This window comes from Ruditapes philippinarum, unplaced genomic scaffold, assembly GCF_026571515.1.
Source record: "Ruditapes philippinarum isolate M1 unplaced genomic scaffold, ASM2657151v2 ctg22074_1_1_1_1, whole genome shotgun sequence".
NCBI classification, from domain to species: domain Eukaryota; kingdom Metazoa; phylum Mollusca; class Bivalvia; order Venerida; family Veneridae; genus Ruditapes; species Ruditapes philippinarum.
The window spans coordinates 21843-46019 of NW_026857207.1; the positions used below are offsets into that span (position 1 = coordinate 21843).

General features: G+C 31.9%; 1 protein-coding gene across 1 annotated transcript; it reads right to left on the reverse strand.

Annotated features, from left to right (window-relative positions):
• Positions 1 to 3749: 3749 nt before the first annotated feature.
• LOC132749073 (uncharacterized) lies at positions 3750 to 18216 on the reverse strand. The gene is made up of 8 exons (XM_060738754.1): positions 18153 to 18216; positions 17072 to 17268; positions 16371 to 16545; positions 13727 to 13942; positions 9544 to 9801; positions 8982 to 9194; positions 8657 to 8735; positions 3750 to 4047 (listed from the first exon to the last, which is right to left on the reverse strand). The coding sequence occupies exons 1-8, from the start codon at positions 18214 to 18216 to the stop codon at positions 3750 to 3752; spliced, it is 1500 nt and encodes a 499-aa protein (XP_060594737.1).
• Positions 18217 to 24177: the final 5961 nt, after the last annotated feature.

Here is a 24177-nt window from a genome sequence, read left to right on the forward strand (position 1 = left end):
GAAAACTACACTAGCTGACTAATGAAATGTGACAAAATCATACCAAGATTGCCCGGTGGGCACAACTTGGACGCACTTTCGTCCGAAGCATGCAAGGCAATCATGAACGATCGAGTGTACTCACATTTAGCATAACATAGATATCCACTCTTTGCTATTTTTACAGCGGAAATACGCCCCGGAATTTTGCCGGCGTGGTACATCAGAATTTATCATTGTATTGGTATAATTTGTGAGACTGTGATCTAAATAAAAATATCATGAAAAGTTTTTAAAGTTAACAACTAAATAAGAGTATCAACGTAATATAGGTGCCAGAAGGTAAGGATGATGCTTTTCCATCCTGTGTACCGTTTCTTGACTGAGGTGTAATTTGATGGCTTAAAGAACTAATACACCATTAGTGTGGATTGAATAGTTGTACACTTAACGTATTGATCTGTTACTGAGGATCAACATCCAAAGGATACGCTATTATTTATGAACAACTGAATCGTATGAAAAGAAAACTTTAAAAAGAAACACTACAAGAATAACCCCTTATACTCGCTTATGTCAAATGATAAACATGTGAGATACAGAGTTAAGAAGAAATAGAATCTGAGATATATAGTTCTTGACGTCAGATATTTTTTTTCTTTTAAACTGTTTAAGCTTGTGGAAACAGTTTGAAGGTTTTCCCAAAAATCACCTTTCGCTGATTTTTAGAACACGCAAATAAGACCGACCTAATTGTATTCGGTACCGGGATGCATGAACGTCGGGAGCGCGCCGTCAAAGTAATGGAAACAAACTCTCTCGAAAACAAATGTTTAAGGATTAACAATATTTGAGATTGTATAAAAAGAGACATAATTATCATTAGTGGCTCCTGGAATCAATAATGATTAACCAACAAAATCTGATTTAGATTGCTTTAATGGATCTTACAAAGCCAATCACGGTCAGGCCTAAAACACAGTTGTCAGACAGTAAACACCTAACATTTATATACGAGGCGACAATTTGTACAAAACTCATACATATTTTGGTTCATACATATGACAATGCGTCCATCTCGGTAAAGTCTAAGCAGTCGAAATTCTTATCACACCAGTTCACCATAAGTATTGATGATCCATCAATGCATTTAGCGTCAAGCACCTCCGTTTTAGGCAAACTGATGGTATCTTTGTCTAATAAATGTTTACATTTAATTGAAAGAGAAATGTAAATAAGAAAATCTGTATAACATCAAAAAGAGCTCTTATCTTCTTCAACTGATCATATTCATGATATATCATATTTCTATAGAAGTATAATTGACGTAAGGCACTCTATGGTCGTCATGTGAATATCAAAGAAAGAACACTTCACTTTCACATTTCGTTTAGAACGTAATAATTTATACAAACATGTGGACAAAACCCAACAAAAACAACCAACAAGGAAACAACCAAACAAGTCACTTTAGAGGCTCCGCATATCTAAGTTTGAGAAGTAAACCCTCGCGCAACGAAATTTTACAGGATGGGGCGGTAGAAGAGGGTGGTAAAGTGGTTTGAAGGTACGCGCAATTAAATTGTTCTTATCTTGATTCAAATGAAGTCCTTTAATTTTCTTATATATATGTGAAAGACCCTAAATGCATGCATGCAGAAGAGTTCTGATTACATTCTTATATTTGCATCGGTAAGTTATCAAAATATTATCTTATAAACTGTTTCAAGATTGCATTTCGAAATGTGTTTTATCTGGATAAAAACAGTATAACTATTTCTGTAGGTCAGGGGCTTTTTATTTTGCCCTTGCCGAAGGTAACACATGGCTGCAAAGATGCCAGTCTCTAAGTGCGACTCTGCAACAGGAATTTATATTGACTTAATGATGTAAAAATGTGTATAAGTACAAGATTACATTTTCAACTCTAACAAATCTAATTATATAATAAGATTGTAATTTTAGAAAAAAAACGCTATGCTACCGCATTATTGATAATGTGTACAAAAAAGTAAATTTTGCTTTGTTTCATGCACAACTGAACTTTGTATGCAATAATACAGCAGTTTCTAGTGAATCTGTATTGTATTAAGTGTATAAGCACCGTAGGTGTCGGTTTGTTTGTTTAATTCCGCGATTTCTCATATTTGCGGGTGATTGGTTTTCTATTGTAACGGCTACAAAATGGAAATTTTGTTTCAGAGAGAGAAAAATATTTATGGTTTTGGGTTTTCAACTTTGGATTTAAAAAAGAATGGAGTTCAATACACTAGGTGTGTAGAGTCGACGCCTGTCCAAACTCACGCTGTCCATACCGTGTTGTCCACTTATGGTTGTGTCGGGCTATTCCGTTAGCTGGACTTCCAGGCGTCGATGTGTCATGAATCTATTGTAGTTAGCACGCTCGAATGCAGAGCTGTTGTGAGTCATCGTCACTGCGTCAGGATATTTTGTCTGCATTATGCGTATAACAGGTAAGCGGAAGCTAAGTCTTGCAAAAATAAGTTAACTATTTTTGCGAGCCTTCCTTGTTACGGAGAGACTTTTGACAACTAATTGAGGGAGGAAGAGAGAGCGTGAGGAGAGGAGAGAACCGATAGCGATATGCAATAAAATAACTCATGAGAGAAACTTATGACAATTATGCTCTATATAAATGGTATATTAGGGGGAGTGATTGGACAGTCAGTGTATATTTGTATATTGTTATTCCAACTTCACAAAAAACAGTGAGAGAGGGGAGCCTAGTGTATTCAGACTGAGAGTGTTTTTGGTTATGTGAGGGAGCCACTGAAGAACTTTTAACCTTATTTAGTGAGTCATTGAGAGTTTTAAACGCGTGCTGTTAGACATTACCGGTGGAAGCTGTTAAAGGTGTTTAGAAATACTCATTAGGGTAAGTTAAGGGTAAGGGTTAGGTGAACAAAAACAATACCTCACATTGTTATAAAAACAAGCTTCTGATAAAACAAACCAACCCGCACGCAGTCCCGAGGTAAACCTAACAATGTATGTCTCACTTTGTTATGGTTAAAATACCACATGTTACAAGACTCAAATTAAACATCTTCGAAGATACATGAACATGTCGTGAAAATATAATAAATTGACTTTGAGACTTTGTGCTATAGCACCTTACATATAAAATTCAATTTGGTCGGAGTTCCTTAATCAGTTATTTACATGTTGTTACTTTAGAAACACATGCATGCTTCTTTCTTTCGCACATCTTGAGAAAAAAGCTTGAGAAAACGTTCATATCATTCATAACTTTAATTTATGCATCTTTTTGTCGAGCGTTCACTACCTAACAAAGGGACTTACACAGGACCTCGGCCTCTCGGGATAAACGTAACAAAGGCAAAAGGACTTATACAAAAGTAGTAGCAACAAAGTTCTTTAAAAATGAATGCATCTTCTATCTGTTATAATTTTTATTACTCTTTCATAAAAACTAATGTATGAAAAAATGTTTAATTACCTAAAATACAGTATTAATAAATCGATCATGTACGGCTTTCAGATCACATGTCTCTCCGTGTACATGGACTAGTTTATATTATCATGGTCTCCGTGAGAATAAACAGATTTCTTTTTTATAGAAAAGTTACATTTCAGTATTAAACTCTCTACTTTTACTCAATACAGACACTTGGGTAACTTGAGTCATTTCATATGCTTCCCGCATTACAAGTTAATGCTATAATGCAAAGGTCTCCCAGCTATCATATATATGGACTTGCTCTAGAGTCAAATATGTTTTACAAATATCACATCAATGATAAAAAGTTATAACTACCAAATATATCAAATTTCTTAGAATTAACAAAAATATTGTAAATCTGAAAATCATCATCAATATTCATTTGTTCCTGTCGCGAAAACAACTGTGAAAAAAAGCTATGAAATATACCTCTCGTGTTATTCCCGTCCTCTAAAAACGGTTTCTCACATACGAAAAAATCGACTAAATTATACAAACAATCTTCAGTCCTCCATAGTGATTCGGTGTTGAAATACTCGAATAACGTAAGGGTACAATCTGCTATTGAAGGTTGTCCGCTTTCCCTGCAAATTTAAAAAAAGCTTAAATTAAATTTTAGATACATATATCAAGCGTATAACAACCAAGGAATATCATTTCAAATTTTGTACTTTATTCTTACATGAATAAATGTTTTTAACTACACGATTTTAAATTCGTGACTTTTGAAGAGTTGACTAGTATAAAGAGGTTTCACTTGTATAAAATGCAAGCATCCGGGATAAGTATCAAACTACTGCGATTGGTAAACAACAACATTTTGCAAAAGGCAAAAGTCTCTATATTCAAAATAAACACAAGAGAAATAATCTGAGGTGAAACTGTCAAACTTCTTTGAACAGATATTGACCAACAATTAATTTCCAAGGCATCAAATCAGTTAATTATCTTTAAAGAATAGGCGCAACTTAAATCATGCAAATGGGCTTAAAGTTTTCATATTTTATATTGTCAAGAAAGATTGAAACAATGCAAGAAAGGCTTTTCAATGATTTGGTATCTATCTGAGGATCTGCCAACAGTACAAATAAGAAGAATAGAAAATAAAGACTATTGCAATTGAAACATGATATGCCCTCTGTTCATTTATCGGATCATATCAATAAAAACTTCTGTCATGTCTTGTTAATATTAAAATACTTTGCAGTTCCCTCAAGTTAGGACTTTAACTGCTTGAAAAAAAAACTTTTAGGTATGCCGCACCTGTTATATGAAACTCTTTGCCTGATAATTTCAGAAAATTTCAATATCATTTCATTCTGTTTCTTATAAAACTTTTCTTTACGGATACCCCCTCGCAGACACTTATTAAAAATAAAACAAAGCTTCTCAATAAATAACCAAATGATCACTACATGACCAACTGGTGCTACCTCTACCCAATATTCAGTTTTACTTTTGCGACTTACCGGTCAAGTGACATTTGTTTTTGTTGATTATTTTGTAAATTTATTCTTTTGTTTTTGAAGTTTTCTCCATGGCTCAAAAGTCAGTACATGATATTCTGCCAGTGTCGGATACGGACACCTTGTCAAACAGGTGAATTGGATTTATCTAACGATAACAATTTTTTTTTAGTTTTTAACTACGTGCTTGAAATTTGAACCTTAAACAGCTTGACAAATGCATTTCGGGCATGGAGTCGAATATGAATTCTATTCTACTTGCATTAAAATGACAGAGTTCTGGTAATAAATATAAAGCGATACGGAAGAAGTTGGTACACGGGAGGCGAGGTGACCGATTTGCCTAAGACACGGTACGTGCATTTTCGGTGGTATTGCCAACGAGAGAGCCAGTTTACCGTCAACCTCCCAGGATCCTGCTCCACCGAGCGAACGTTGACCTTTGATAAGTTTAGATATTGGGATCGATTCGGATATAGTTAAAAAACCTAACGAACATAATGTTTTAACAATTCTTCTTCGTGATCAAGATGTGATGGATTTATATATTATAAAAATGTAATGTTCACTTGGACAATCGTTCTTAACCTTTAACCTTTATAAAAGTGCCGTGTTCAAAGGCTTAGTGAGCCCTTCATTTTGAAATGACTAGCTTGACCATCTTTATCTCCGTCTTAACTGTGGTTTATATTGGCGGTAGTTAAGGTCGATGTCGTGTTTGAAACGTTCGAACTAATAAGACAGTCCTGAACTAACGCAAGTTTGTAAACCAAGATGCATTGCACTTGTATTTTTGGTTAAGGGCAAGACAATTTTTATCAATAATGGGGTTAAAGTCAATGCAAAATATGACATAAACCAAGAACTAAAACCGTTTCTCAAAAAAGATGTCCCGCCACTTTTTCCTGGAAGAGAGAATGATATGTTATTCCATCAAGACTCGGCCTATCGTCCTGCCGCTAAAATGACCGTTAACTATCTCAATGAACCCAAAGTGAATTGCATTACATCCACAGAATCGATGCTAAAAGCCCATATGCAGCTCTTTTGACTGAAGTATATGAAACTCTGTTGTTATTTGTTATTTTGAAAGTGTTGGCAGAAATATTTAGCAAAGAAAGACACTATCACTCGATTCATTCGAGCAAGGTCTTTTGCTTTGAGCATAATATACAGTTCAATGGAAACTCTGTTTACTTTTTCTCGTATAATCTTTTATTAGCCCTGATGCTTTGTGAATGAATTCTTACTTAATTGAGTTGTTTCATGTGGTTAAACGCTGCCATTTCCCCCAACAGTTTATATGACGTACCACACGCAAATTCGTCCAAAACACGTTTCCTTTTCGTCCCAACATTATCATTCAAAGGACATTTTAATACCAATAAATATCCTTATCCTATTTAATACTGTTAACTCTTTGATGACGATTGGCACACATAGGTTTCGTACCATCTGATTTATACGACATTTTCGCCCAACCACATTCGTCCCATTTGTATAGTACGTTGCAATTGTATAATGCAATACTTTTCAAAATGCCGATGCAACATTATCTAATTACACGTTTGCAATAAATCACTACGTAAAAATGTCTTATAAGACTTAAATTACGTCAATTTTTTTCTGATACAAATTGGTTCGTACCAGAAACAAATATTTAAACAAAAATAACTCTTGCATGAAAAGAAATGGAGAAATTATGATTTGTTTCTCAGAATGCTTATCTACATACTAGCACAAACAGTTCACATAAGTTTTAATTGAATCAATCTTATGTTATAAGAAAGGTAAGACTCATTTCCAATACTACAAGTGCGGACAGAATGACCGGCGAACAAGCCGTCTCCATAATATCCCCTTCAAATTTTGTTCACATGGATACGATTGCTTGATACTGAAATCTTAAATTCCAGTAGTTCAAATCGTGAATTCACGAGGCTAAAATCGCCAAGTTTGAAACAAATATTACAAATGTAATTTTATGTAAATGAAATCGTGAATTCATTAAGTGAAAGACTGAATGTTTAAAACCGTGAATTCATTCACGAAGTTAATTCGTCGAGTCACGAAGGTTAAATGGCGAATTCGTGAAGTTGTAGACGAGAAGTTAGAACACGTCCATTAAGTTGTATTAATTAGATGAAGTTCATGAAGTTGAATCGTTTATTCGTGTGGTCTTTATATTCAATAAGTTAAAGTGTACAGGTTTGAAATCGTTATTTGGGATTTCACGGAATTTTAATAGGAAAATAATTTAATTAAAATACCCACCCTTCTGTCGTAAATGGAGAACTCATGAATGAAGTCCCTCACCCACCCGTCCCTCGTAATAATTTCCCTGAACTGACTTAAGTAAACATTTTTGGCCGGGTTGTTCATGTGCAAACCCGGGTTATAGTATGGTGAATGATGGGCGGCGGGCGGGCAGTTGGCGGGTGGCGGGTGAACGGGCGGGGAAAAACTTTTGTAACAATTTTCTTAGCAACTACTTATGACAGCCTCTTGATATTTGGCATACATCATTGACAGGTAGCCCCATACTGTGGGATTCGATTTCAGGTCTGTCTATCATCCACTTCCTGTTTATCGACTTAGTTAAATTTTCGACATTAATGGTCAATGTAAGGAAATTTCCGTAACAGGTTTCTCAGCAACTACTTATCACAGACTCTTGATACCTTGCATACAGCATTGACGCAGGGTCCTATACCATGGGATTCAATTTCAGGTCTGTAGCTTATTCACTTTCTGTTAATCGACATAGTTAAATTTTCGACATTAATAGTCAATGGTAGGAAATTTTCGTAACAGTTTCCTCAGCAACTACTTATCACAGCCTCTTGATATGTGGCATACAGCATTGACACTTGGTCCCATACTGTGGGATTCGATTTCAGGTCTGTCACTCATCCACTTCCTGTTAATCGACTTAGTTAAATTTTCGACATTAATAGTCAATGGTAGGACATTTTCGTAACAGTTTTCTCAGCACTACTAATCACAGCCTTTTGATATTTTGCATGCAACATTAACACATGGTACCATTATGTGGGATTTGATTTCAGGTCTGTTGCTCATCCTTTTCCTGTTGATCAACTTAGTTAAATTTTCGACATTAATGGTCAATGGTAGGAAATTTTCGTAACAGTTTTCTCAGCAACCACTTATCACAGCCTCTTGATATTTGGCATACAGCATTGACATGTAGTTCCATACCTTTGGATTTTATTTCAGGTCTGTTGCTCATCCACTTCCTGTTTACCTACTTAGTTAAATTTTCGACATTTAAATGGTCAGTGGTAAATTGATTTCCGTAACATCACAGCATCATGATATTTGGTATACAAATGCAACCCGGCCTTTTCTGTCTTTGACCCATTTTTTCAAGCATAATTGCCTTTCAAAAAAATGGCAACAAATGACGCACAAACACACAAACAGCATATATATTTTTGTGCTTGGAGCATATTTTAATGTAACAGAAAATTCTCTGGAGACAAACTTTTTCAAAATTAACACAAAATGACTAGAAAGATAAAAATAGTAGATATACGTTATAGATATTCAAACATAAATGATTTTACCCTCTTAGTTAATGGGTAAATTTTAGTTGTAAATTATAGGCACTATATAGATTACCCGCACAATGCAAGATATGATTACAATTCAATTGTTTTCAAAATTGTTGTTATGTAGTATCACATAAATAACATAAATTCATTACCATGCAGTGAAAGTTACACTGTTGCCGTTCACCCAATTAAAACTTGTCTTCTTGTTTTTGTTCGTAAATCGTCTTAAGCCTTTTAAATCAAAATATCAATACGGGATCATAATAACACAGGAATACATTCAGTAAATAAACAAAATATTAAAAATCTTATGTGGATAAGTTACTTTACGTATATAAAATTATAGAAAAATATAATTAGAAAATATTTTCCTAGAATTAATATTATTTACTCGGAACACATTCTATTGATGTTGACATATGTAAGCAATAAAAAGATAAAGTAAAAAAAAGAAAGAAAATAAATCAAACTATTTACCAATATGTGCTCCCTGAAGTTTGTTATCTTTCCCACGTCGCTGATTAATGTTATATAACGCATTTCGTAGTAAGTATTGTAGGTATTTCATTTCCTTTCTTGATGTAATAGTAACAAGATGTTCACTGCGCGTACGGCATTTGCTGTTTGCAATATCCCATGAGACCTCTTCAGAGATAACTGTATAGCATTTTCTGAAAAGCCCTGAGCAAGCTGAAATATAAAAACATGTTCCATTTAAAAAAATTTATTGATCCTTTAGGGGCTTATATATCATAGACAAAATACCATTTCTTATGCACTTCTTCAAAACACTTAGTCGTTAACAATAGTAAGTAATTCCAAATATTCAGGATTGAAACAAAGGGAAGACTTTTTACTTAACCTTTTCTTTTAATATTCCATGATTTCTATGCTTTAAGGGGATAAAAGGAATTCCTTTATATGATTATACTCTATATTGAAGTATCTAGCTGACATTAAAATAACAAAAAATAACAAAAAACATGATTTCGTTCACAGATGATACAATCTTTGTTTTGATTTCGCATATAAATAATACCTGATGATTCTGATTCAGATCCTGAAATCTCAGTTGTATACTTTTGAAATGAATGATTAATTATTTTATACTGTATCCGAAATCCTTCAATTCGCTCTGTTATTTTGCCAAACGAGTTCAAGTATCCCGAAAAATCAAGACGTCGATAAAACAATTTAATCTCTGAACCTTTTGATTTGTATGTCTTCGGTGGTAATATTCCAGAGCAAAACTCGTGTTCGCCGTCAGCATCTTTGATAGCAAATCGTGATTTAAATTCTATTTTAATGTAAAAAGAAAATAAATCATTTATAAAACATGTAAAACAGAATGTAATCGTTAGAAAGCGTTATAAAGAAAACAAGATGCAGTGTAAGAATTTCAATTAAAATTGATATTATTTGCACCGGCAACAATTAAAGTACAACAAAAAATCTTAAAATCTTAGGATTAACATAACGAAGTAATGTTAGACTGGAAGCCAGTGAAACGAAGAAAAGTAACGCCGACAGAAATTGACCCCATGTCAATATTCTAATGAATCGACCCCTTGTCTATAAAGTATTGACTCATTTCGGAGAAAAAAGATCCCCTAAAACATGTATATGAACCATCATCGAATAAATCTCGAACAGATTATAAATTAACAACTTGAATCAAATGTTTGATATCACATTCGTTATCTTTGTTGTGACTTGTGACCTTTCACTTTATGTTCATGTTAATGTGCGGACTTCAATTTTTACACAGGCTGAATTACTTTTACTTTCTTGTTTTGTCGTTACTATTGTTTAATGAGACTGTTTATGAGAAATAAAAAAGGTGCAAACTCTTTCGCGCCTCTTTACACCGGTTTCAGCGGTATACAATCCTCAACAGTAGGAGGTATGGAACTCTAGGAGGGAAAAATGCTGAGATGAAGAACAAAAAACTGTCAGGTTTTATTACTGACATAATCCGTCATTTTCGTTTTCCCCCCAATGATATTCAGTACTGAGGTGATCGGGTAATATACCCCTCATTGTTTTCTAACCACATGAATAGAAAGTGTTCACTTTTGATATTTATTATTATTTGATATGAGCGTTTTTGTGCATTGAATACAACACTCAGTGGTATCTTTGGAAGTTTCTATTTTTAAGGAAAACTTCATCCTTAATGTATGCCCATCTCATGGCTATATTTATGCTTTAATATGTAGCGTCTGTTTTTTTTTTTTTTTTTTTTTTGTTAATAACGATTATTTTACTTCACAATTGGTGCAGGTTAACTTGTGCATGTTTGGCTGGAGTGTTTAATTTATGTTTTACAGTATTTGTCTACGACTTAATTGGACAGCCTTCTATATGCTACATGTTACCCTCAGAATTAGTTATGATCAATTAGTAAAGTATATGAATAAAAAAATGTGAGCTATTTTCATGTTTGCAAGTTCAAGTAGTGCGCAAAATGTTGTCCTTATCACAAGTAATAGAAATTAATTACAACACTATCGAACTATTGCAAAATTAGTTGTGCGTTACGTAATAGTTTTGTTCATTCGTCCGTTTATTCAAAAAGTAGTCAGTAGTACAAACTATACTACTGATACTGTCAATTTTATTGATGAAAGTTACACCTTATATAAGTAAACGTACTAACTTTTGTCAAATAATAATCAACTTGCCTCAGAAACTCAAGTTGAGACAAAATGTGCCTTCATTTTATCTTTAACCTGTATATTAGTGACCCCGGTCCGAATTCAATTGGAAGCATGCCCTATTCTTCATAAAAAACGTCTCACACATTTTTACTTTATAAAAGCTTGAAGCTTTTTCGAACAACTCTAAAGTCGGTTTCCAGGAACTCAACTGAACTTTGAAGAATTTGAAGAAACATAGTCAAGACCACTGTAAAGCTCGAATCAATGATCCCTGGATTGAGAGACTGGATTGAGAGACTGATATTTTTACCACTGGTCCTTTTAAATATTGACTTGTCCCCCCCCCCCACAATCATGTATACCGTTACGCCCTATGATATATTAAGTACACAAAAAGTAGTAACATTATTTTGTTATTTCTTGCATTACAAGTAATACAAATCAACGACAAGAAGTTAACTTGTTTGTTTGTTAGTTTAAAGTATATTTAACAAACCAAGTGAAAATAAAATCAGAAAAAGTTCGTCTGTAAAAATCATTCAACTTACAGCTATAGCATTTTGGATAAAGATCTACCAAACTTGAAATTTAGTCATGCCTTAAATTATTTTTTTGTTTATGTTTTTTCCATAACTTATAAGCATGTCTTCATTAATTTCTGTAAATTATGAAAGGGGTTACCTTTAGATTATGGCAACATATAACAGGGGCTCTCTTTGCAAGTGTCATTTTTTTCATGTCGGGTATACAAGTATACAAATCATGTTGACCGGGGTCATACTATTATGAACGGGGGGGGGGGGTTAATATTCTTTTAAAGGAATTGACCAGGGATCATACTTCTTGTCACTTAACTTACAACGCAGGGTCTATATAATTATCTTGCATTTAAGTGATAGCTTTTTTTCTAACAATTTCAAATAATATAGAAATGGTATCGATAAGATCGCATAAATTAATGGAAGTATATCATTTATGACATAGGGACATTTGATAGAGGTTGATCATGACTAGTAGATGACCCCAATTGATTTTGATATCAAGTGGTCAAGATTTCTTTAGCATTTGGCCTTTCAACCAGTCTGACCAGTAACTAAAGAAGAAAGAATAGTTGATAATGATGAGTTGGTGATCTCTACAATTTTTTGGTCAGACAGATAAGCGCACAGCAGTTATCTTCACGTCAAAGGGTTTTCTTTCGACCAATGAATTGAGAACACTTTGGCCTGCAGTCCTAGGAGTTGATGTGGAGGTTTGCCAAGTTATTGAAATGTATTCATAAGGACACTGTTGAAGCATTTAGAATTGAATGGAACGTCTGGAACTTTTTATATTTGTCAAAAGAGAAGAGGTTAAATAGAAAAATGTAAAATATTTTCCCTTTGATATTTTTTATGGACCATATTGCAAAACATGTTGGCACACCCTTGTATTTATACAAAGAACAAAACTATTTACAAGACAGTCTTAGACCTTTTATGCGCATATTCTCCTTATTGTAACAGTTCAGAACATTATTCATTAAATATTATACAAGAGAGGTCGTTTGCTGTTGTAATCAATTTTAAATCAAGATCAGGAAACACAGTTAACTGATAAATTTCATTACACATATCAAAAAGATACAAGTATTACAACTGAGACAAAACGAGAAACATTCAATATAGCAAGCTATGCCAATCATGCACATGCTCTCCATACATTTAAGAAATATTTATACATTATCAGAAGACATACTTACTAGGCTTTGAATCTGGAAAGTAAACATTGAAATGTCAATAATTACTCTCTTATTAACATGCTTATATCGCAGACTCGGTAGTTTGTCCTAAATACCCGTCCGTAATTGACATAATGCATGACTATTTTGTCTGTTTATGAAGAATATCTATTATGTGTAAATTCAGACAATTGTAAAAGTTTCGGTTTAATGTAAATTAGAGAAGAATTAATGTATGCCTGTAAAGAAAATGTGTTAAATTTTCAGTTAATGCAAGCTTTGAACAAAGTAAGAATATCCGTTAAAGTTAGCCAGAATCTTTTACATTATATTTGAACGTCCGTGTTTAAACCCAGAAAATGTTTTTATAATCTCTAAAAAGACCAAAAAGGGAATATTCTTAATAATGCGTCGCGCGCGTGAAAATGTTTGTTTTTCACTTGTGACTAAGCAAATCGCGCGTGAAGTGGGGGGGGGGCTTTTCAGCTAGCTTACAGAGGTTGGTGGGTCTACTTAATTTCCCGCCCGTGACTTACATAATGCATTAATATTGCACGTAGGGCAAGTGAGATCTACTTTCCACAGTAAAGTTTGAAAGTCGCCGTATGACCTTTATTGTGTCCGTTTGACTTAAAATCAATAACATTAAACAAACATAATAAAATTATATAATGCATAAATGCTAAAATATCATTTCTCTTAAAAACATAATGTTGTATAATCGGTATTCGTTTAAACACAAAGACAAATTTTCCCGCTAACAAAATAAGATATAAACTCTTATTATTTATTTCAATTATAACGACATATATAAAGGTAAACGTAATTTTGAATCTTCTTACCGAAAATCCTGTCACTACTATAACACGGCATGTAGAAATCAATGAAGGAGATATCAATGCTTTGGTGACCGTACGCGCATATTTGGAACTCCTCATTACCGTAAGTGTGGTCAATATTCAAATATGAACGGGTAGAAAGAATCATGTTTGATTTAGAGCACCGTTCTAATCTGTTTCTTTTACGAACGATACCAAGGCTAAGGCAAGCTGGAGTTTCTGGAAGGTAAAAAACAGATTAATGATTTATAACATAATAGTCTTGACACATTTCATTACACTAGACGAAATTGATCAATACCTATAAATGAAAACATCAATATGGAGATAACTAAACGAATAAACTTCTACCTCAGCAGTCCCTTAAAGTGTTATTGTGCCTCTCCAAGTGTTGACAGTGTGCCTTTCAAAGTGTAAATTAGAAACTAATATTTGTATTACAGGTCCCCCCTACGCCATTCACAATTGCACAATCTCATAATAGTAATTATCAACATAAGAAACTCAAAAATTATTTACACCCATATTTGATAATCTGAATTTAAAGGTTAATAATTTCGTCATATCCTGCAATAAGAAAGGATCCGACATTATGAAGATTTAAAATTGCAAATTTATATGCTAGCGAAAAATTAAAGAATACTAAAAATCAAATTCAGAAACAACCCACCGAGTAACAATTAAGTACTGGTAAATAGTACATAAGGAAATATTTTGAATACATATTAGCTATACAAAGTTATCATAACTACTTTGATTTTAAGTGTTTTAAAGAACATCATTCCACGTCCATACGGCATTGCATCAGCAGTCTCGAGCATATTCATTCATCCAAAAAGATGAACACAACAAATGCAGATTAATGGCTACGTAACGAGCAAAATAAATGATTAAAGATCACAATTTTGCAACTTTTTAATATTTATCACTCATCGCTATTTACAGGTAACTCTAATTCTGACTTTTAAAATTTTCATTACAAATTAAACAATTGTATGATCAATACATTTCTTCTGCAATTTTTGATACCAATTTTGCTACGTTCTTGCATTTGTATGTAAAAAGAATTTCCAAGTAACCAAGGACACAATTTCTTTTGCAACTGAGTATACATGTATATACTCGTACAAAAAATAATTGAACATTTCAGTCATAAAACCCCACAACCCCGCCCGTTGAAACGAGTCTTTGAACCACCGTTGAAATTTTGGTACATACACGCTTATTTGTGAGTATTCATTGTGGACTATGCATAACAAATGTTTCTTAAATCAAATTTCAAAATAGTCATGAAATATAAAAGCATTGAAGATTTTATACAGAAAATTCAATGTCAATGACAGCTTAAATGAATGAAAGTATTAAAAGCTTAACAATTAAAATGAAATTCGTGTTAGTTTTACATACTATCAATTTACTTTGAAAGAAAAACCCATAGGGGTTTAACAATTAAATTGATATTACATCACACGTTTTATTTCAAAGAATTACTCTAAATTTAAGTCAGTGAAAAGTTTCATAGTTTTTTTTTATATCCTTCAACATGTTAAATTACATGATAGTCAAGAAGTTAAGCAAGTGGAATTTGGTGGCCAATTCTACTGCTTAGTAAATCCATGCTTAGTAATACTCGCAAAACTCGTACAACCTTAAGACATACAAAATAACAGCTTTCTGAATGACCGAACTTTTAATTGTCCCAAACTTTAATGGTATAAACAGAAAGAAATCTTTCCGACAGTCTATAGTTCCAGATTCCACAAATTCTACTTGATCGGTGCTCTTATTTAAAAAAATAATGTTTTGCATCCATTCAAATTAAGGTAATTATTCATATTATGCATTTATTTTAAAACCTTATTGTTTTTATTGCGTTAACAGAATGATTTTTATTATATTTTCCAATAGTATTCGTACTACTGAACTAATCAAGACTGCAATAATAACAGGAGCAGTTTTGTAGTTAAAACTTTTGGCATAGGAACACTGTTCAAAACCGGAATACTTAAGGCAATAAAAAAGAAAAGAAAACAGTTTTCCTAAAACGAAGGAGATATTGGCAAATGTTAAAAGAAAAGTTCAAAATATAAAATGAGACCTCATAAGTTGGCTATAATTGGCTAACTTTGTTATAATTGGATGTATTGTATGAATTCTTGTATCGGGATGCAAATACCTAGAATTTAGTCAACTTGACTTTTGTTTTAATATGCCTTTGACCTTATTGTAAAATTACTATTTAAATAAATGCCATTTCATATCAAATGCGAAATCAGAATGACTGTACAAACCATCATAAGCCCTTTCTTAGCAACTAAATGAACATAATTTTACAAAGGTCACAAATCCGACTTTATTTCGTTAACTTCAAATGCAATTATGACATATAATAAAAAATACAGATTTCAGTGTCTTAAAACACATTAATTAATTAAATATGTTTGTATCTTTTGTTTTACATTACACTTTGCAACTTAATTTTAATAAATACCAGAGGTAAAGTACTTGATATATTGCATATATTTGGTCAAATTAACAGATCTGCAGGTTTTATCAAGTATGTGTCAGGCGAACATTTTTGTTTGATGAAATCCTTAACTTTAATATTTCAACTTTTCGCTAGTTTAAAAAATATCATAATATCTACCTTCAGTAGTAACAATTGCTCGAAATTTCATCGTTAACCATGTTTGATTACACCTTGCGTTAAACGACACGACGCTTTGGTCTGTTTCTAATACGAATATTTCATTATTGAAACTATGGTCAATGAAAAATCCAGAATTTCTTTGGATGTTTTCCGATACTATCACGTCGCAATCCTATAATATAATAGCCAGTACCGAACCAGTGGTAAAAATATACTTATATGATGTTAGAATTACATTGTTAAAATTAAAGTGAGGACGAGCAGGTCAAAATATATTTTTTACTAAGAAAAACATTATACGATAGACGAACAGATCGAGCAAGGTTGTATTTTCAGCAGCCTTTTGAAACAATCAAAATTGTAGCGAAAGTACACCGGGCTAGAATTTCTTAAAAGCAATGTACGATTGTGAAGTCAATTACATACAAACAATTACATAATTTTCAAAAACATTCAATTTGAAATTCGAATATAACTTAATATAAAGAATTGATTTCAAACTGATAAAATTGAGTTTCAGTTCTCTTTATAGTAAATGTAAAGTTGAAAATAAAAAACGGTAATATTGCAAATGAAAAAAGAAAGACAAAAAACAACAAAAAGCAAAAAAACAATGAGTTTACCCACGTTATCTACTTACGAATAACTGTTATCCATTAAAGGTTTAAAATATCACAATAAGATAAATGAACGCATACCTTTGATAGTGATACATTAGTGAAAACAATTTTGGCAAACCGTTGGGTTTCAACACTCACAATCCATTTTATTTCATAGTCAATATTTGTCGTTAGGGGGTAATTCGGTGACGTCACTATGGAATTTCCATCTAAATACTGTACATTTCCAAGATACGAATGATATGACACAGAGCTCGGAAACGGAACCATATAAACTGTTTAATAAAAAGCGTTTTGTATTAGCTAAAACAAAGATTACTTGCCATAAAGTTTTAGAAACAACATCATCTCAGATGTTGGACCACTTAAAGCAAATCAACAAGCATTAAAACACAATGAAATATTTAAAGCATATAGCGCCATTTTTAAAAACGAATCATCAATTTTTATGATTAACAAATGCAACAGATACTGAAAACTGGGCATTGGAACACGATAGCATAGAAAATGAGAGGGAACAAGAAGTGTTCGAATAAGGATGAATCTAGGAACAAAAATTGCGATTCTTTATTGGTTGCACTAAATTGTTTTTAATTTTGTTCCCTCAAGGGATTCTGACAGATATTCAAAGTTTTAGGCTCCGGACCCAAAATTTGAAGGCTTTTAAGATATACATTGAAGACACTACAAACAGTCAGAACAGTTGTATTTGCACTGAACAAATTTTAGCTTTGAAAACATACAATTGTACAAGGAGGGAAGGTCAGGTGAATGCATAGAATGGGCGAACACACTTTTATTTTCTGATACAGAAAGTATTGCACTGTAGATGCTATGTGCGATGACGCGTTACTTTAAGGTAATGGTCAAATATGATACGAGTATTTGTTTAGTTTCTGAAGAACTTTGACTTGTAAAATTTCCCATTTACTAATTTGCTTTAAGGAACAGCAACCTGAATGGCTGGACACTGAGTTGTAATGAAAATGGCATTCAATACCTTCTGCATACTGCCGGTCATTTTTGCAATGCATGCGCTTTTCCTTAATTATGTTTTGGTGATTTTGTTTTGGCTCATAAGAATAAACTCATGTATCGTCACCATTAAAGACCGTGTATAGTAATTTTGATTTCATTAATTTATATCTTTGCGCATTACTTGGAAGTCTTTTCTGCTCATATGTCAGCAAATAGGGAATCCACACAGCACAGATCTTTCCCATATTCAAATCACGTTTTGAAAGGTATGGTTTGAGCTCTTCCGAATGAGATACTTGCTATTTGTCTAGTGGCATATATTGCATTGGTATTAACTTTTTTTCATTTAAGCATCCATCTTAACTGACGATGCTGTTCGGGTATATTGGGTGCATCTTCACTCAAAATACACTCACATTTGAATTAACAAGCAATAACTGATGAAAATGCATTTGATTTGTCCCTATTCGGTAATATTATTAAAAAATGTCTTTACACTATATGCCAAGTATACAACGCATCTTAATATAACTCGGTATTTTAATGGCCTACTCTGATTTTCTACAGAATACAGAAAAACTGAATCCTTAAAGAACTTTAAGAAAACGACGAAATTATAAATGTTGCAGGCTCGGTTTGATCGAGTCTGTTCATGGGCGGTACTGGAAAGTGCAAGTTACCGCCTACATCCGCTAAAGTAAAGTTTTCCATTTATATAACAAAATGGTGTAATTTCGAATTAAGAAACATCGGTTATCATGGGATCTTCAATGTGACACATTGTTTTTCGATTAAAGGCAGCAAATGGTCCACAATTTAAAAGAAAATGCGTGTGCCTATAAAAACAAACTATTTTTGCATTAAAATATACGAGTAGACAATGTATAGCAAGCTATAAACATAGCTTAAGTGAGCGTGTTTTATGAATGTGTTATCAATTTAAAGCTAACATATTTATCAATCTGATAACCATCATTTTCTCTTATCTTTTGAAATATTGACATTTCAAGATGCATTCATATTTGAACACTTCTCAGATCAGATCCCAATTAGGAATATAAAAGAAGAGTGTTTTGAAGTTATTAACTTTTTGTTTTATAGCCAATACACAATCATTTTCCCCTGTGAATAAGCCAAATTTCGAGCATGCAGAGACAAATTCAAGTCTGAATATTACGTTTTATTATTAACAGTAGAAACTTATTTTTGACGTTTTTGGCGTATAACAATATGAATAGAATCTCAACCTTAGAAAAGCGCATTTCAAATTTGAATTTTCTTCTTCATTTAATTTTTAGGCAGTGCTCTAACTAGGCAGCAAGTATCATATACCCAAAGTATAAAGTAAGTAACCTTACCCATATCAAACACATTACCATTGGATAGATTCTTTTACATATAAAGTTTTTAATGGTCCAAACTAGTAAAAATGAAACTTTATAGAACGCGGGTCATAAAATTTATCATGTTGCATATTCCTGCAATTATATGTGTTATGTATCATAAATAATTTTAGATATCAAGTTTCGTCTTAAATGAAATACTTATGTGCTTTCTTCATTTGAAAAATTAACATTCAATTCGGTATTTGTAAAATAACAGATACTTTTAAATTTGATTTCTGTACAAGGCCTCATACCAAGAAACCAACCAACCTAACATACTAACTTTTAAACAGGAATCGTATTTAAGAGCACGTAATAATTGCAAAACCAACAAACTAATTGTTATATAACAACATACTGATCAAGTAATTTAAGTTAAATTTGCATTTGTGTACAAGGTTTGAGGCTATTAATAAAACTCTGATCGACTGAAGTATGAAACAATATCCTAAACAATTTAAAGTTTATTTTATTCAGAACCATTAGGCTTTAAAGCCCATGGAGGTATCCATATACAAAACTTTAATGGGGAACAAACAAGTTTAGATTATTAAATATTCGTATACATATTAACAAATAAATTTAATTATAGCAATATATTCTTTATACACATTAAAATTTCAACCTTTGGGAGGTAGGGTTTTTTCAACCTTATTCAACACCATGTTTGGTCTCATTCCAGTTTTTTTAAAATTCGAATTAACTATTTTTTAAGTTAAGGACCATGGGTAATGCATTTTACCCTCCACTTTGAAAGAGTAATTTTTTTTTCAAATAGGGCTTAGAATCGCTTGTAAACTACATTGAAATTGAGGGGCGTGGGTTCAAAAAACCCCAGAAAGGGGCAACTTTTTTTTTCTTTTTTTTTTCTTTTTTAACATTTTTTTATGTATCTCTCTGAATCCCCTTATGGAAGAAAAAAAAAAAGGTTAGATTTAAATTAACTATAAATTATTTTTAAATTTTTTTTTTGGTTAAATAATCCAAAATTTAACAAAAATTTGATACCAGATATTTTCAAAGTTCGATAAAAATAAAAACTTTTACACGGTAAAAAGTATTTTATCAATTCGGCATGGATCAACTAATGAATAACCTTTGAAAAAAATTTTAGCAAAGTTTTTTGAAAACAGGACCCTCATTTCGAAAAATTTTTTAGGATAATTTTGAAAAAAAGGGCATTTTAGATAGGGAAAGGGTAAAACTTAGTTGCTTAAAAAGGGTGGGGTAGGGGTTACAATTTTTATAATTTTTTAAGAACATTTTGTTTAGAACCAAACATTTTGGGTGTGTGTAATTGTGTTTACTTGAATGTTTTATTTGTTTTTCTTTAACAATGAGAAATAGAAAAACATTTTTTATAATTGGGATGATTTTTACAGATTTATTTACAGTTTTTTCCTCATTTCTAAAAATAAGGCCCTTTTAAAAATTGGCAAAAAGGTTTAGTTCAGAAAAAATATATCCATAACTCATAAACCACACGGAAAAATTTTATTTTTAAAAAAAAAATTTTTTTTTTTTGCATTTTTAACGGTGACCCTTGAAGACATTAATGTCCTTTTTTTGTAATTTTTTAAGTTTTTTATTGGCCCCCCAAAAACCCCAGGGGTTTTCCTTAAATAAATTAATTTTTAAATTTTTTACCACCATTTGTTTCTTTTTCCCCAAACCACTCCTCCCTTTCGGCAATCTTAGAACTTTTCCAAAATTTCCCAAGTTTTTTTACCCATGTAGTGATAAAAGAGTTTTCTTTACTGATAAAATGGCAACGCTACAACTGCTTTTAAGCTACCAAAAAAGATTTCTTTTTAAAAATTCCTCAAACCTGTATTTTCAAAAAAAAACCGATGATTTCCAGATTTTCCAATTCTTGTTCAAAAGGGATCATTTTTTAGTAAACTGTCATGTTTAGGTCAACGATACCTGTTAACGGTTTAAAAAATGTTTATTCATCAAATATAATTAAAGTTTTTAAATAAAAACCCCTTAATTTTGTAAAAAAGTAAACTAACAGCCCAAACCTTTAAAAAAAAAACTTTTTTTATTCACCGAAGTAGAACATGTATATAAGAAATTTTATTTTGCGTAACGTGTTTTTTTCAAAGGGAAAAAAAATATGTTTGGAAGCAATTCAAAACCTTTTAGGCGAATGGGAAAAAGGGTGGTTAAAAAGTGGGAAAACAAATTATTTATTTAAAAAGGCTTTAAAGTTATCCGAAAACTTAAATTATTCCTTCTTACGTTTGCAGTTTAACAGCGCGGTTTAAAGTTTTGAAAAAATAAACCATTCTAGAATCTGGTTTTTTGCCGGATTTTCCGCAAGTTGGGAATTCATTAAATTTTAAAAACATTTCTGTTTTTCACTGATAAAATTCGAGGGGAAAAATTTTGGAAACGGGTTTCTGAATTTATCCACCCCCAGTTTTCCAGGCTGAAAATGTTCTAAACCTTGGAAAAAAAGAAATGTTTTGGAAACAAGGGTTTTCAATTATACTTACATATTTTTTCGTTCTTAAACTTTCCCAACTCAGGGTTTAAAAAATTCCTTAAAGGGAATAGAGGAAAAAATTTTTAGATAATAAGTGAAATTCCACTTATAATGGAAAAAAAAATTTTTGGGAAAAAGGGAATATTTAAAGCGCTTTTTTAAAAAAGGTATTTTTTTCCGTATTTTTTTTCCGGCCTTAAAAAATGGTAAAAAAATGGGCCATTTACAAAAAAAATTTGGGAACCAATTTTAACCCCAAGTTTACTTGCCCATTAAAGCTTTCATTAGTTTTGATATTAAACAAACAAAAAGGTTAAATTGAAAGGGGTAAATTTGATTTTGGCCAAAAAGGCGAGCAAAAAGGGACAACGTCTTTGTCTTCTAAATATCGATAATTTGGTTTTTTTTTTCAATTTTTCATACATTTTTCAAAAGGGGAAACCCATTATATAAAAAAAGGGCATGGGGGAAATTACCATGGTTTCCATTTTTATCTCTGAAGTTTGATCTTTTACTAATTTACCCAAAATACAAAACTAAAAAGTTGTCCACCGTTGTTTCAACCCAGTATTTGGAGGAAAAAACAGGGGAATGTACCCAAAAACCCTTTTCTTTAATTGGTTGGTCAAAAGGAAAATCAGATCCACCCTAATGTATTAAAAAATTTTGTTTTCATTAAAAAAAGTTGCAAAAATAGAATGTATGCAAAGCTTGATGGGGCAAGCTTTTCAAAAATTTTTATAAGGGTTTTTAAACTCGTATTTAAATGGGGTTCAAAAACAAAAAAATTGAACGGAAAGGGGCCATAATTACATTGAACCAAATTTATTTTGTAAAAAGATAAGAATAAGTTTAATGTATAAAAAAACACATCCAAAAAACCCATTTTTAACCTTTCAAGCATTTTGTGAATAAAAAAACCATTTTTTTTTAAACCCACGTTAGTACGGTTTTAATTTTGAAATTTTTTTTAAAAAGAAAAAAAAATTGTTTTTTCATGTTAAAATTAAATCTTGCATTCAAAAATAGTTTAAAATAAAAATCGTCTTTTTCATAGCATAAAAAAAGATTAAGATTTCAAAATATCAATTTGGGCCTTTGTTGTTCCTTTTGTATTCCGATGAGTATTTTTGTTTTTACAATATTTATTTTTATAGGCTTCATTTTAACCAAAAAACCCAAAATTTCCCCAAAGATTGGTTTCAAGTTCTGTAAAGGGCCATGTAAAAAGGTTTTATTTCCGATAGAGGATTGCCAAGGTAAGGTTTGTTGCCCAGGAAAAAAAGTGATTTCATTGGGAACTGCCCTTGGCCCAAAACATGGGTATGGCTTTCAAAAAGCCAGGGGTTTTCGCCCGTTGTTCTGCGCAAAATTATTGCAGGAAAAAAAAGATTGCTTAAAATAGAAACAGAAAAAAACCCCACAAAAATTTTGGCATACATTTTTCTAACCAAATTTGTATTATGATTTTTAAATTGATATATTTTTATAAAAATCTATTAAAAAAATTAATAGGGTACCTGTTTTGAAAATTGAAAACTGGAAAATATAAAATAACGCTTTTGTGAAAGGATTGATTACATTTATTAATGTATTACTAACAATTTCCCCTTGTTGCGAAAAACTGGGTTTGGTTTATTAGGAAAAAAAACCCACTAAAACTTCACTTTTAGTAAAAAAGGTTTAATTTTTGCGACCCTTCTTTAAAACTTTTACTTGTGGAGGGACAAAAACCGCGGCAAATGGGGGAAGGGGAAAGGTTCACAATTCAAATAGGGCTAGCCCAAAAAAGGGTTCCCTTACAATCAAAAAAAAAGAAATATTGGTCTAAAAGGTTAAAAACCCCAAAAAGCTTATTTAAGGGGGGGGCTATTATTTTTTGGGGAAAAATTAGAAAAATCATCATTTAAAAATAATCAATCTTTAATTTGAAAAAAAGATGTTTTTCAAAAAATACAATTTTATAAAAGGAAAATTTTTGAAAAAAAATTAGTTTTGAATTTTTCTTTATTTTGATTAGTTTATTTGCAACGGAAAATTTTTTGGGTGAAAAAAAATCTTACTTTTGCTTGAACTTAAAGCAAATTTTGGATATTTTTTTTTTTCATTTCCAACATCCCAAAGGGGGCCAGTTCCATTGGGCTCCAAAAAAAGCCACGTTAATTTCATATTAAAAAAATACTTTTACTTTTAAGTATTACTTTTTAATCGAAACAAAAGAAAATTGTGTTGTTAAACCAATTTTCCCCAAAATTTTCCCCCCAAATCTTCTTCTTTAACTTTGGGAAAACCCTTTTTTCCAAGGGGCGGGGGAACAAAAAACATTAATA

Coding starts and splice junctions, on each gene's coding strand:
- LOC132749073 (XM_060738754.1), bottom strand. CDS start 18,216: ATGGGAAAGATCTGTGCTGTGTGGATTCCCTATTTGCTGACATATGAG. Junction 9,195..9,543: donor ATCTGAATCAGAATCATCAG/GTATTATTTATA, acceptor TTTATATTTCAG/CTTGCTCAGGGCTTTTCAGA. Junction 4,048..8,656: donor AGTGTAACTTTCACTGCATG/GTAATGAATTTA, acceptor TTAAATTTGCAG/GGAAAGCGGACAACCTTCAA.